General features: G+C 69.7%; 1 protein-coding gene across 1 annotated transcript in view; it reads left to right on the top strand.

Annotated features, from left to right (window-relative positions):
• Positions 1-12,141, top strand: part of AURANDRAFT_71154 (hypothetical protein) — a gene marked incomplete at both ends in the record, with an annotated part of 13,851 nt that extends 1,710 nt beyond the window's left edge. The window contains 7 exons of the mRNA XM_009036659.1: positions 156-1,367; positions 2,771-3,347; positions 3,541-4,919; positions 5,048-5,442; positions 5,892-5,913; positions 8,985-10,896; positions 11,981-12,141. Coding sequence (XP_009034907.1) covers positions 156-1,367; positions 2,771-3,347; positions 3,541-4,919; positions 5,048-5,442; positions 5,892-5,913; positions 8,985-9,014 — 3,615 coding nt within the window. The remainder of the gene's footprint in view (positions 1-155; positions 1,368-2,770; positions 3,348-3,540; positions 4,920-5,047; positions 5,443-5,891; positions 5,914-8,984; positions 10,897-11,980) is intronic.
• Positions 12,142-14,501: the final 2,360 nt, after the last annotated feature.

Genomic DNA, 14,501 nt, shown 5'->3' on the forward strand with positions numbered 1-14,501 from the left:
GCGCGCCCCGGGGCGTCGCGGCCGCGTTGGAGGCCCGGGCCGCGCGGCGCGCGCTCGCGTTCTGGGCCGCGCGCGCGGAGGCGTCCGCCGCCGCGACGCTCCGCCGCTGCGTCCGCCGCCGGCGCCGGCGCCACGCCGCCGCCGTGCCGCTCCAGGCGCGCGCGCGGACGCGGAGCGCGGAGTCGCGCGCGGCCGCGCTCCGCGCCGCGGCGGCGCGCCGCGCGGCCGCGGCCGGGGTTTTGGCGCTGGCCCTCCAGGCGCGGGCCCGGGGCCGCCGCGCGCGCGCCCGGCGCCGGCTCTGCCGCGCCGTCGCGTCGGGCATGCGCCACTGCCTCAACCGGCGGCGGCTCGTCGCGCGGCTCGGCGCAGTGGCGACGCTGGCCCACGCGTCGCCGGCCATCGCCTACCACCCGCGCGTGCGCATCGGCGGCGACGCCCAGGACGTCTTCCGCGGCGTCTTCTCGCCGCGCCTCGCCGCGCCGCCGAAGAAGGGGTCCGCGGCGTCGCTGCTGCGCGGCGCGGCGCGGTGGGCGTCGGGCTCGCTCGGCGGCTCCTGGGCCGCGCCGGACCTCGAGGGGATGGACGCCAGCGCGTCCGTGCCCTGCGCCGTGAAGAAGGTGCGGTTGAGCGAGCTCGGCGCGGGCCTCAACGAGCTCAAGTGTTTGTTGAAGTTGAAGCGGCACGCGAACGTCGTCCGCGTCTACGGCCAGGCCGAGGACGGCGACGAGTACTTGTACCTCGCCCTGGAGCTCTGCCACGGCACGCTCGACGGGTTGGCGAACATGGTGCGGCGGCGGAGCAGGGGGTGGCCCGCGCTCCGCGCGGACCTCGAAAAGCTCGACCTCGTCGACGTCTGCAAGCAGATGGCCGGCGGGCTCACGCACCTCCACGAGAACGGCATCATCCACCGCGACATCAAGCCGAGCAACATCTTGTGGGTCGCCCGGTCCGGCGCGCCCGTGATCAAGCTCGCGGATTTCGGCATCTCCAAGGCGCTCGACGCGCGGAACGGCCGCGACGAGTACACGGTCACGTCGAGCCACGCGGGCACCGTGGGCTACATGGCCCGCGAGTTCGTCAAATTGAAGTGGGACTCGGGCGTGCGGAAATCCGCGAAGATGACCGAGGCCCAGTACAAGGCCGGCGACGTCTTCGCGCTCGGCTGCTGCATGTACCACGTCATCACCGGCGGCCGCCACCCGTTCGGCGACTACCCCTACATGCTCGAGATGGCCATCATGCAGGGCGCGCCGCCGAGCCTCGACGCCATCCCGAAGATGGCCGGGCCCCACCGGGAGGTCCTCGCGAGGGCGCTCATCGAGGCCATGCTCGACCACGACGCGAGGAACCGGCCCGCGGCGCGCACGGTCCAGAACCACGCGTTCTTCTTCCAGCTGCCGGGGGACTAGGCGGCTTAACCGCGGCGACGCTCTCGGGGGTTGGATTCTACGCGCGCGGGTTTTGGAGACGTCGCCGGCGATCAGCTGCCCCACATGGGCGAGAGGAGTACGCGACCATCGTCCCGACGACATACTGAAACGCCCTCGAAGAATGTATGATCCGACGGACCTTCACGGGTGTCCTTCTCGTTCTTTGCGATGGCATCGAACAGGTCGCCAACGGTAAACCACTTTCCGTTCGGCGCCGCGAACGGAGTGGCCCCGTACCAGCCGCTGATCATAATCTCGGGCTTGACCAGCGCGATGAGATGTTTGAGGTCATCCTCTTGCGGTCCGCCGATGGGCTGATGGGTGACATCATACACCGGATAGTCGTACCCGTCGATGGAGCACTCATCCACGACCCAGTACACGGGCGGGCCCGTCGATCCATACGAAGCGTCCGAGTCGTAGCCCTCGTCTCGCTCCCAATGCCCGCGATAGAACATCGATGCGCTTATCGAATCGAACGTTTTCATGGAGAGACGCCCCGGAACCTTGTCTCCAGCCGCCCGAAAGGTTGACGACGTCGATCGGGCGCCGAAGACCGTGGGTGCCTCCAGGAAATCGAGTACTTGCGTCATCACGTCCAAGCTGTCCAACACGAGCGACGCACGCTCGGAGGCCATCTTGCGGGCGCGACGGCGGGACGAGTTCGCGAAACCGTTGCCACAAGAGGCACAGTCAAATAAATTTTTGCTAGGGCCTGCGGCGAACGTGCTGCCAGCAGCGCCTCCGCCGACTCAGCCGTGGTCGTCGAGGCCCAAATCGCCGAGTGCCCTTGAGAGGCAGAGGCCGCCCCCCGGACGTCTAGTTAGCCGCGCCGCGAATCCAGGTTACGCCGCCGCCGACCGCGCGGCCCCGAGCAATTCCGCGAGCGCCGCGGCCGCGTCGCCGTCGGATTTCACGGTCGCGTCGGCGTCGTCGTTTTCGAGGTCCAACGCCATGCGGCCGCCGAGGTCCGCGCCGACGAGGGTCCCGCGCGCCTCGAGGCGCCGCGACCGCTCGGCCTCGTCGCAGGCGACGCGCGCGAAGACGAGGCTCGGGCACGCGGCGGCGACGGCGCGGCGGTGCGCGCGCTTGAACATGGCCTGGGCGACGACGACGGGCCGCGCGCCGCGCTCCTCGGCGAGCGCGGCGCCGACCCGCTCCGCGACGACCGCGCTGAAGCGCTCGCGCTGCGCCGGCGTGAAGGACTCGCCGCGCTCGAGCGACGCGCGCATGTCGGCCGTGAGCCACGCGTCGCCCTCCTCGAAGCGGTAGCCGAAGTCGTCGCGGAGCTTGGCGCCGAGGTAGGACTTGCCCGCGCCGGGCGCGCCGTAGAGGAAGAGGTCCGGCCGCTTCGGGGCCGCGGCGGCCGCGGCGCGCGCGGCCTCGGCCTCGGCGGCCGCGGCGGCCTCGGCCTCGGCGGCCAGGCGCTCGGCCGCGGCCTGCGCGGCCTTGGCCTCGGCTTCCAGGCGCTCGACCTGGGCCTTGGCGGCCGCCAAGGCCTGCTGCTGCTGCGTCCGCTCGGCCGCGGCCTTGGCCGCGGCCGCCTTGGCCTCCGCTTCGATCCGTTCGGCCTCGGCTTTGGCGGCCGCCTCGGCCTCGACGCGCGCGGCCTCGAGGCGCGCGGCCTCGACGCGCGCGGCTTCGAGGCGCGCGGCCTCGAGGCGCTCGGCCTCGATGCGCGCGGCCGCGAGGCGCGCGGCCTCGACTCGCTCGGCCTCGATGCGCGCGGCCGCGCGCTCGGCCTCGAGGCGCTCGGCTTCGAGGCGCGCGGCCTCGAGGCGCTCGGCTTCGAGGCGCTCGGCCTCGAGGCGCGCGGCCTCGAGGCGCGCGGCCTCGCGGCGCTCGGCTGCGAGGCGCGCGGCTTCGCGGCGCTCGGCTTCGAGGCGCTCGGCCTCGGCTTTGGCCTTCGCGGCGGCCGTCCTGCTGTCAGCGTAGATCGCGTCGTAGCGCTTCCACCACGCCGGTGATCCGGGCGACGTCTCCGACGTTTCCTCCTCCCTCGCGACGCTTTCCTGGACCATTGCTCCGCGGACCCTCGGCCAATCGTGTTTCGCCACAGAGGGTGCAACACTCATCACCATTGCCAAAGAGCAGCCCCGATTCTCCGGAGGTGGCCTCTCTCATACGATGGCCGAGCCCATGCGCGTGCTGCTGGTGGCCGACGAGCCCTTGGACGCGAAGGCGGACGGCTCGAAGCAGCGGTCGCTCATGGCGACGCTGCCCGCGGGTAAGGCCGTGAAGGCGAGCTCGCTGCTGAAAAAGTTCGCCGGCCACTTCGGCGTCGACCTCGCGGCGCTGGAGCTGCGCACGTCGCGGGGCGACGCGCTCGGCGCGCGCGACGTCGTGGAGCGCGACGGCGACGCGGCGCAGACCGTGCTCACCGTGGCGCGGCGCGCCGACGCGCCGCCCGTCGCGGCCGCCGCGCCCGCGGCCCCGGCGGCCCCGGCGGCCCCGGCGCCCGCGGCGCCCGCGGCGCCCGCGGCTCCCGCTCCGCCGCCGCCGCCGGAGGCACCGCCCGCGGCCCCCGCGCCCGCGGGCGCCGCCGCGCCGACGAAGAAGAAGAAGAAGCGGGAGAAGCCCTGCAAGGCCGCGCTCCAGCTCCACGGCGCGGAGAACGGCCGTCCCTGCAAGTGCAGCAGCGACGCGTGCTGGGTCACGAAGCGCAAGGGCGGCGGCTTCCGCATCGTGCTCAAGGGCGGCGGCGGCGTCACGGCGGCGTCGCGCGCCAGGGTCGAGGAGCAGCGGCGGCGCGCGGCCGAGCGCCGCGCGGGCGTCCTCGTCTCCGTCATCTGCCCGACGACGCCCGAGCGCGCGCCGCTCCACCCGCTGCTCTACGCCTGCTTCCTCGCCCAGACCCACGCGCGGCGCGAGCTCGTCGTCTACGACACGGGCGCCGAGGGCACGCCGAGCCCCTACTGGCTCGACGTCTGCGCGAAGGACGGCCGCGTGACGTACCACCACGACGCCGCGTTCCACATGAACGTGGGCCACAAGCGCAACGTGCTCGTCGACCGCTGCAAAGGCGACGTCGTCGCCATGTTCGACGACGACAACTTCTACGCGCCGACGTTTATCGAGATCATGCTCCGCCACCTCCTCGACAGCGGCGCGCGCATGGTGAGCCTCTCCGGGTTCTACGGCTACGCCACGGACGAGGCCATGGGTCACGCCGTCTGCACGCAGTGGGAGTACTACCGCAACGTCGGCGGCCGCGGCGAGACGCAGCTCTTCTGGAAGTCGGCCGACGACGTCGAGGGGCAGAAGCCGGGCGCCGCGCGGGTCCCGCTCTTCGACGCGGAGGTCACGTGGGGCGAGGAGGGCGTGCTCATCTCCGAGAGCCGGCCCCTGGGCTGGCACCGCGTCTGGGACGACGTGGGCATCTTCCTCCACGTCTACCACGGCCACAATTTTACGTTGGTCCACCCCAGGGCAGCACAAGAGAGCGAAATTCCCAACTTCAAAGGCTCATATCTCGGCCGTTTTCCACTCGTTTTGGCTGATTTTTGGACGAGCGATCATCTCTCGGAACGGCCTCGAAGCGTGGATGTGTTTTTCGTTACGCGCGCGCGCGGAACACTCACGTTGAAGCGACGTTGAATCACTCTCGTGCTGCCCAGGTCCACCCGGACGAGTTCAAGGAGGAGATCCGCGACGCCGACGGCGTCGCCTGGAAGCGCGCGGAGGCCGGCGTCGAGTGGCGGCCCGCGTCGCGCAAAGAGATCCCGAACCTCGAGCTCCTGCGCCTCTTCGACGACTGGCACGGCGCGCGGCGCGTCTTCGACGGCGTCTTCGCGACGCCCGTCGACCCCGAGGGCGAGCAGGCGCCCGACGACTGGTACGACCTGCCGGACACGATGAAGGCGAACATCCACGTGCGGCCCCGGCGCGTCCGGCCCAGCGACGTCGCCGACCTCGAGAGCGACGGCGAGGACGAGTACGAGGCCATCGCCGCGCGCGAGAAGCGCGCGGCCGAGGCGTCCGAGGCCGCGCGGAAGAAGCGCGAGGGGACGGCGTAAGCCTATGTAGAGCCAGTCGAGCGGCACCCCCGAGCGTCGCACCGACCGCGCGACGCGACGCCCCGGCACGCAGAGACGACGAGCACGGCGCTTACATCATCTTGTTCGGGTCGAAGCTGTCGGACTTGGCGAGGGTGCCCGGCCGGAACCACTCGGCGAGGTCGAAGACGTCCTTCCAGGTGAGCTTCTCCGCGGCCGTGTCCGCCGCGGACGCGCCCGCCTGGGAGACGCCGTCGGCGGGGCACGCGTTGTCGATGGCGCAGAAGCCCTTGGGGTCGAGGCCGTTCTTCGCCGCGAGGGCGTCGACGGTGTTGCGCAGCTTCGCGTTGCCGGCGTAGTCGCCCTTGCCGCGCGTGTAGAGGAAGCCGCCCTCGTAGGGGCCCTGCTGCGTGTCGCCCTTGTACGCGACGAGCACGAAGGGGTTCGAGTTGTCGCCCTTGCCCAGGACGTACCACTGCTCGTGGAAGGTGAGGCCGTACATCTTGCCCTCGACGGTGAAGGACGCCTTGCCCTGGGGCCCGCGCTCCGCGACCATGCTCTCGGTGAACGCGTTCTGCCAGTAGCCGCCGCCGGGCTTGGGCACGCGGAACTCGATCTCGTTCTTCACGGCCGGCGCGTTCGCGGCTTTGAACGTGTTCGCCTGGCAGGGGAAGCAGTCGTACTTGGGGCTGTAGCCCAACACCTTCCACCACGTGCCCTCGAGGTCCTTGGCGTCGAAGCTGGCGAGGCGCGCGGGCGCGTCCGCGTAGAAGGCGCTCGTGTCCTGCTTGACGCCCGTCGTCACGCAGCTCTTCTCCTCGAGCGTGCAGCTCAGCCAGCCGTTGAGCTTCTCCGAGCCGAAGCGGCTGAAGCACCGCGTCGCGCACTCCTGCTCGCCCCGGCAGTTGCCGAGGCACGTCACGCCCTTGAGGCAGCTCGGGTTCGTGAAGCAGGCCTTGGACTGGTCGCCGCACTCGTCGAAGAAGCACTGGGGCCGCGCCTCCATCGTGCCGCCCTGCGCCGCGAACTCCTCGAAGCCCGCCGACGACTCCTCCGCCATCGACGGCGCGGACAGCGACGTCGTCGCGAGGGCGAGGGCCAGCAGCTGCTGCGCGCCGCGCTTGAGGAGCGGCTTCGTTTGCGGCGCGCTCGGCGTCTTGAGCGCGCATGCCACGGCGATCGCGGCCAGCAGCAGTCGCCGCATTGATGCAGAGCCCATCTTGCTCGATCCTGGCGCGCTCTTCAATCGCTTGTTCAAGTTGCCTCAGCACCGCCGAACCGTCCGGCACTGGACGCCGTCGCAGCCGCATGCTTCTCGTCGTCGTCGTCGTCTCTCTGGACCCGTAGCGTGCGTCGAAGCAAGCGCGCGCGCGCTTCCTGGAGGAGCGCGTCTCGACTGCCATCGCGCGCGCACCGACGCCACCGAATTCCGCCCGCGCGCCGTCACGCCGCGGCCCAGTCTGGAGCGCTCGTCTTAAAAACTTCCGGGCGCCCCGGGTCTCCTATACATGCGGGCTCGGCGCGCGGCGGCGGCTGCGGCGCGGCTTTAATCCTCGTCCTCGTCGTCGTCGTCTTCGTCGTCGTCGTCGTCGGCGCTCTGCGGGGGGAGGCGCGGTCGGCGGGGTGCGGGCGCGCGGGTGCGGGACGCGGCGGCGCACCCATTTGCTCCAGTCCACCTGGTCGGCGAGTTTCTGCGCGGGGGGTTCGAGCGTCGCGGCCGGCCGCGCGCGCGTCCGGGGGAACCGCGCGGGCCGGAGCGGGGGGGCGGGCGGCGACGTACGCCCTCGTTGGCGCGGCTCCACATGGCCTCCGTGCCCATGCCGTAGACGACCTCGAAGATCACGGCGCCCGCGACGACGAACGTAACTTGCGACATGTTCGACTTGAGCGCCGACTTGTAGAACGCGTCGTAGGACATGGGCCGGCGCGCGGGCGCGGCGAGCGGCCGGGCGGCCACGCGGGCCGTCGTGCGGAGGGCCTGGCGCGCTGCGAACATGGCGACGGATCGGCGGCGGCTGCTCTCTCTTCTCGATTCTAGGCGCGGCACCCTCTCGCGCGGCACGATCATCGCGAGCAGTTATCGTGCCGCTTCGCCGGCGCGCCCCGCGCAGAGGGGGCCGACCACCAGGCATACACCAGCCACGGCATACACCAGCATAGCAGACGCATAGCAGACGCATAGCGGGCGCATAGCGGGCGCATAGCGGGCGCATAGCGGGCGCATAGCTGGCGCATAGCAGTCGCATAGCAGGCGCATGGCAGACGCATAGCAGACGCATAGCAGGCGCGGCATATCGTCGGAGGAGGAGCTCGACGACGGTGAAGCAGCGCGGCGCGGGCGCCGGGGCGCCGGCATATCGTCGTCGGACGAGTTCGACGACGCTAGAGCAGCGCGGCGCGGGCGCTGGGGCGCCGGCACATCGTCGTCCGACGAGCTCAAGTCCTGGCGCGGGCGGCGAGCTCCTCGCAGGCCACGAGCCATCAAGGCCCGCGCCTACGCGAAGACGTGCCCGAGGACGTCCAGCGCGCGCGCCGGGAGCCGGAGCCGCGCGCGCCCCGCGTGCTGGCGGGCCGCGCCCGCGGCGGCGCCGCCGCCGCACTCAGGCCATTGGTATGCGAGGAACTTGCACTTTTTATGCGCGCTACGCAACCCCTCCACACGCGTCATTGTTTATTGTGTTTATTTAATTAATCTGAGGGCTCCGCCATCCATGGTAGGAGCGCGTAGCAGCCTAAACTATTATAATTTATGCGCGGAAAGACACCCAAATCCGTGCCAAACAACAGCGGACACGAGCGCCGTAACGCTCGCGGAGGAAGCGTCGTCGAGCCGCGTAGCGCGGCGCGAGCGCCCGGCGCGCCTGTGCGGCGCCTTCAGTCTCGAGGAGGGCGCCGCACGAAAGGAGCGCGTAGTACGGCGGGCACGTGCACACTGGGTCTGCACCATGGACGGCCGCGCGTCTCGCGGCCCACCCCTTGGCGTCGCGCACGGTGTTGACGAAGACGACCCCGTCCCCGAGGCTCGCCAGCAGCTCGGGTACAAGGATCGCATACGGCACATCACCGAGGACCTCGAGACCGCGCGTTAGCACCGACGCCAACAACGCCCGGGCCTCGTCTTCGGCGCCCCGTCGTCCGAGCCGCTCCTCGTACCATCGAACGAGGCGCTGGTGCGCCTCGACGGCGGCCGGCGGCGCGTGACAGCACAGCCGAAAGTGACAAGAGGCCATGCCCAAGGAGCGCGATCTCGTGGACCGCATGCGTCGCTGTCGTGCCGAGCCCCGTGTTGACGAAGCGCACTACCGACGCGTCATTTGTCGCCGCGACACACGATGATTCTTCAGGGCCAAGACAATTTGTGAGAGCATCTCTGTTCCGTCTCGCCAATCTAACATCTGAACATAGCGCTCCATAGTATTTTGTCTGCTAGAGATTTCATTCTTTGAAATTTCTCGAAGGCGCCTCAGCGTGAGACGCGGATCGCGAGACCATTCATCCTCGGAGACCGTGATGGCAATCTCCGCGTAAGGTAAAATTTTACTACATCAGGAAATGGCAGGTCGATATTGTCGCTAATTATCACTGGTAGGCAACCAGCGATCATGGCATCAAAGAGTCTGCGGCTGTTTGGACTATCTCCGCGGGGGACAAAACACCACTTGGCGTGCATCATGGTTTCAGCATACAAGGAGGCCGTTTCGGTTCTCGGGTCTGCCCATTTGATCATAACATCTTGCTCTGATGCCAACTGCACTAGTGCACGACGCACCCGATCGGTAGAGCGGGTTTGATCCCTGCGATTCCCAATAAATGCAAAATCCACAAATTTTGGATATCGATTCCGTCGAATCTCGTGGTGAGCAGAGTAAGGAACAACGATCCCATATGCTTTGACATCGTGCCGCCAGTTAGTCCGTTTAGGATTTAATTCATTGATGAGCAATCGCGCTTTGCGCTGTTGTAAAACTCTCCATTGTTCATTTCGCAGTGCAAACCTGCATCTCCATGATCCACATATAAACGCAATGCGAGCAGTCACCTTTTTGCGTTTCAACCATTGCAAAACCTCCTGCTGTCTACTGTAGTGTTCCACGCCACGGCACTTCCCTACGGCATGGCTGAGCACAGGGAAGGTATCGAGTATGACCACATCAGCTTCGGAGAGTTCGGAAGTTCTCCAGCCGGAATCGACGATTTGCTGGTGTAGATAGTACTCGCCCAAAACTTCAGGAATATGAAGCTTGAGCCGGGGCAAATCCGCTTTCTCTGAAAACGGGCTCGTGTTCCAGCGGTCTTGAAAGCAGCCGAGCAGCGTAGCAACAGGCTGGGTAAAAGTCTTCAAATAAATCTTATGGATTCGAGACGACGTCGTGTTACATTCGATCGCGGTACTCTTATCGCTTTTGAAATTGTGGTTGTTGGAGCGCTTCACTCGAGTATAGGCGCAATCCTCATCTCCCACGAAACGAAGTAGTTCGTTGAACCGGCTCACTGAAAAATTCTCGAGAGGCAGATCAAAATGCTTGTATGTGGAGCTAGTGAGCAAGTCATTACGTAATTGCAAGTCGTGCTCTTCGATTCCTTGTTTTGCAAACATAGGCTTTGACGAGAATTCCGCATGGACATCTAATCTATAATTGTGAATGAATCGGGCACAAGGAAAAACACGGCGCAGCCATTCAAGTCTCTGCCTGCTGATTGCTGCATGCAAAGTTTTGAACCCAATCAGCCTGGTATTGGGTGGAATGGGCCCAAGAGCTACCTTCACCGCGTGCTGAATCTCGCAGAGAACGACCTCTTCTTCAACTCTCCCAAGCGTTTGGAAAGGCCCACTGCGTTGATCTTTATACGTGGCAGTCTCGTAGTAATCGAAGAGCACATCTATGACATCGTCCTCGTTTCGGGACACACGCTCGCCCGCGATGTACACGCCGGGAAGTTCGTTCAACATATCCACGATGGTAGTGCTCCCCGATCGCCCATTCGCAAGAAGAACAACCCATTCGTCCACGCATAAATCACAGCTCGCCTTGCTTGCCGCGGGCTCCGCGGTCAGCTTCTCGTCCAGCTTGACGCCCCCGCCGCCGTGGCGAAGGTGAAGGCGCAGGAAAGTACGGTCGCGCGGATGATGACGTGCATGGTCGAGATTGCGGGTGCCTGCGGGGGAATCGACGCGGTTCGGCGGCGACGATCGACGGACGAGGCGCACGAATCAGGGGTTGAAACCTTTCAGGTACGTCCGCCGACGGCCGGGAGGCCGGCCGCCGGACGCGCCGCGGAAGAGCGACTCGCTCTTCGCCGTCGTCGAGGTGCCCGCCGCGGACCACGCCGCCGGCGGGCCACGACGTCGGCGGCCGGGCTTGCATGCGCTTGGCGTGCACCGAGGACTCGAAGACGTAGCGGAGCGGGTCCCGGCGCGCCGGCCGCCGGCCGCGCCGCGCAAGAGCGAGTCGCTCTTCGCCGTCGTCGAGGTGCCCGCCGCGGACCACGCCGCCGGCGGGCCGCGACGTCGGCGGCCGGGCTTGCATGCGCTTGGCGTGCACCGAGGACTCGAAGACGAAGCGGAGCGGGTCCCGGCGCGCCGGCCGCCGGACGCGCCGAGTCGCTCTTCGCCGTCGTCGAGGTGCCCGCCGCGGACCACGCCGCCGGCGGGCCACGAGGTGGGCGGCCGGGCTTGCATGCGCTTGGCGTGCACCGAGGACTCGAAGACGTAGCGGAGCGGGTCCCGGCGCGCCGGCCGCCGGCCGCGCCGCGCAAGAGCGAGTCGCTCTTCCGCGTCGTCGAGGTGCCCGCCACGGACCACGCCGTCGGCGGGCCGCGACGTCGGCGGCCGAGCTTGCATGCGCTTGGCGTGCACCGAGGACTCGAAGACGAAGCGGAGCGGGTCCCGGCGCGCCGGCCGCCGGACGCGCCGAGTCGCTCTTCGCCGTCGTCGAGGTGCCCGCCGCGGACCACGCCGCCGGCGGGCCGCGAGGTGGGCGGCCGGGCTTGCATGCGCTTGGCGTGCACCGAGGACTCGAAGACGTAGCGGAGCGGGTCCCGGCGCGCCGGCCGCCGGCCGCGCCGCGCAAGAGCGAGTCGCTCTTCCGCGTCGTCGAGGTGCCCGCCACGGACCACGCCGTCGGCGGGCCGCGACGTCGGCGGCCGGGCTTGCATGCGCTTGGCGTGCACCGAGGACTCGAAGACGAAGCGGAGCGGGTCCCGGCGCGCCGGCCGCCGGACGCGCCGAGTCGCTCTTCGCCGTCGTCGAGGTGCCCGCCGCGGACCACGCCGCCGGCGGGCCGCGAGGTGGGCGGCCGGGCTTGCATGCGCTTGGCGTGCACCGAGGACTCGAAGACGTAGCGGAGCGGGTCCCGGCGCGCCGGCCGCCGGCCGCGCCGAGTCGCTCTTCGCCGTCGTCGAGGTGCCCGCCGCGGACCACGCCGCCGGCGGGCCGCGAGGTGGGAGGCCGGGCTTGCATGCGCTTGGCGTGCACCGAGGACTCGAAGACGTAGCGGAGCGGGTCCCGGCGCGCCGGCCGCCGGCCGCGCCGAGTCGCTCTTCGCCGTCGTCGAGGTGCCCGCCGCGGACCACGCCGCCGGCGGGCCGCGAGGTGGGAGGCCGGGCTTGCATGCGCTTGGCGTGCACCGAGGACTCGAAGACGTAGCGGAGCGGGTCCCGGCGCGCCGGCCGCCGGCCGCGCCGCGCAAGAGCGAGTCGCTCTTCGCCGTCGTCGAGGTGCCCGCCGCGGACCACGCCGCCGGCGGGCCGCGAGGTGGGAGGCCGGGCTTGCATGCGCTTGGCGTGCACCGAGGACTCGAAGACGTAGCGGAGCGGGTCCCGGCGCGCCGGCCGCCGGCCGCGCCGCGGAAGGATTTCGAGCGCGTCGGTCGTTGACGACTCGCCGGGTCCGCGGCGGGTCGGGGCGCCCGGGAGGGCGGGGGCGAGGGCGGATGCGTCCGAAGGATACGTCCACGGCCCCTCCCGGGCGCCTCGATCTCTCCCAAAAGATTACAAGCTCGGGGCGCCGATCGACGAAGCTCGGGGCGCGACCGTTTGCTAGCGCCAAGTCCGCCGCGCCCGCGACCGCGACCGGCCCCGAGCCGCGGCGATGGACGGCCGCGCCGCCCGCGCGCCGCCCGCCGGGCGCGGGCGCGTCGTCGAGTCGACGCGGCGCCCGCGGCGCGCCGCGTCGACGGGACGCGCGTCTCGCCGAGGGGCTGCCCCAACTGCCCCAACGGCGACCTCGGGCGATGGCGACGGCCCGAAGGCGCGGCGCGCGTCGCCGCGGCCCGGCGCTCGCGGCGCGTCCCCCGCGCGCCGCGCGCCGGGACCCGGATCGCATCGTCGAGGCGGCCGACCGGACCGGACCGTCGCGCGGGGCTCGGCCTCGGGGCGACCCCCGGCGCGAAGCGCCGGAAGAAAATTTTGCGCACGCGCCGGACGCCCCGCGCGTCTGGGTCTCGCCGCGAGCTCACGCAGCCCGTCGGATGACCGGTTACGGGCCGCGGACCGTCGCGCCACGGCGTCGTCCCCTCGGCGCGCCCGTGCAACCGTAAAACGGTTGTACTTTCGGACCGACGCGGGCAACAGCCCGCGGTCGAAGGCAACCACGCGGAGGACAAGGAGTCCATCGACATGCAGCTCGTGGACGTCGTCCGCGAGGAGTCCTAGCACCTCGACTACCTCCGGGCCTTCCGCGGGCCTCCGGCTCGCGCGCCGACCGTGCCCGAGGACTTCGAGACGGCCGCGTCCACGACTACAACCTCGACGAGTGCCCACGGGACTCGGAGCGATGGACTCCACGCACGCGACGGCCGGCGGGCGGCGGGAGATCGACGAAGATCCCGGCGTCGGCGTCGGCGTCGTCCCCTCGAACGTCTTCGAGACCGTCGCGCTGCTCGGCCGCGCGAAGCGCGGAGGAAAATTTTCCGCATCGCCGCCGCCACCTCGATGCTCGTGACGTGTCGCCCGGCCTCGGCGACTCGACTATCAGCGCGGAGTCTTCCTGGCTGCTACGCGGGCCGTTGCCCGGGGTGCGAAGCTCTGATCACGCCGCACCGCGCGAAGCGCGGAGCCTCTGCCACCGCGCTGGTGCTGCCCCGGCGCCTGACTTGCCCCGGCGCCTGACTTGACCGCAGCGACGAGGGCCATCGATGCCGCGGACGCGTCGCCCAGCTCGGTGGGTCGTCTGCGGAGCGGACCCGCGACCTGCCGAGGCGCGCTCGCCGGCGCTGTCGTGCTGCCGGCGCTGGGTCCCGAACCGGCCGCCTGCCCGAGCTCGCCCCGCCTCGCCATCCTCGCATTGCCCGACCCGCGGCCTGACATTCCCGTGGCGCGGGGCCGTCGCCTCCGCCGCGCCGGTCCCCCGCCCCGGTCTTCCCCGCCCGGGCCCCCCCGCCCCGGTCTTCCCTGCCCGGGGCTCCGGCCCCGGTCCTCGGGCTGGCTCGGGGCCTCTGGCTCGGGGCCTCCGGCCCCGGCCTCCGAGCGCCTCCGGCGCTCGGGGCTGCGCCCCGAGCTTCGGGGCTACCGCCCCGAGCTTGTAATTTTTCGGCTCTCCGAGAACGGGAGCGAGCGCTCGACAAGATCAAGGTTCTCGAGCGACGGACTTCGACGAAAGGGGGAGGACGCGGTTTCGGACGCTGAGTCGCGCGGGGGTATCGGTGTCGGTCTTGAGCGTCAGTGGCGGGTACCGGGGCTCGAACGGGCCGCGCGCACTCTCTCTCTAGCGCATTAGGCGACGCCCCGCCTAGAGCTACGCACAGGGGGGCCTCGCTAAAGCCGCACCGGGCCCCGGGGGGGCTCCTTTTGAGGGGCCGGTCCTCTCTCTCTCTAGCGCATTAGGCGACGCACCCCTCCTCTCTCTAGCGCATTATCTCATTTGTCGCCGCGACAAGCCTCGGACCCGCAAAGACTTCGCACGAGGCGCGCCCCCGGACGACTAGCGCAAGTAGGCACACAAACCTCGGGAAACCAGATTCTACGAGCCGTCGATCTGTCGTCATCATCGCGACTCGTCGAACGCGTACGTAGGCCTCGAGCCCGCCTCGACGTGCCGCAACGCGCACGCTCGACCGGATCGCGCCGACTTCCGCAC

The sequence above is a fragment of the Aureococcus anophagefferens genome, assembly GCF_000186865.1.
Source record: "Aureococcus anophagefferens unplaced genomic scaffold AURANscaffold_5, whole genome shotgun sequence".
NCBI classification, from domain to species: domain Eukaryota; class Pelagophyceae; order Pelagomonadales; family Pelagomonadaceae; genus Aureococcus; species Aureococcus anophagefferens.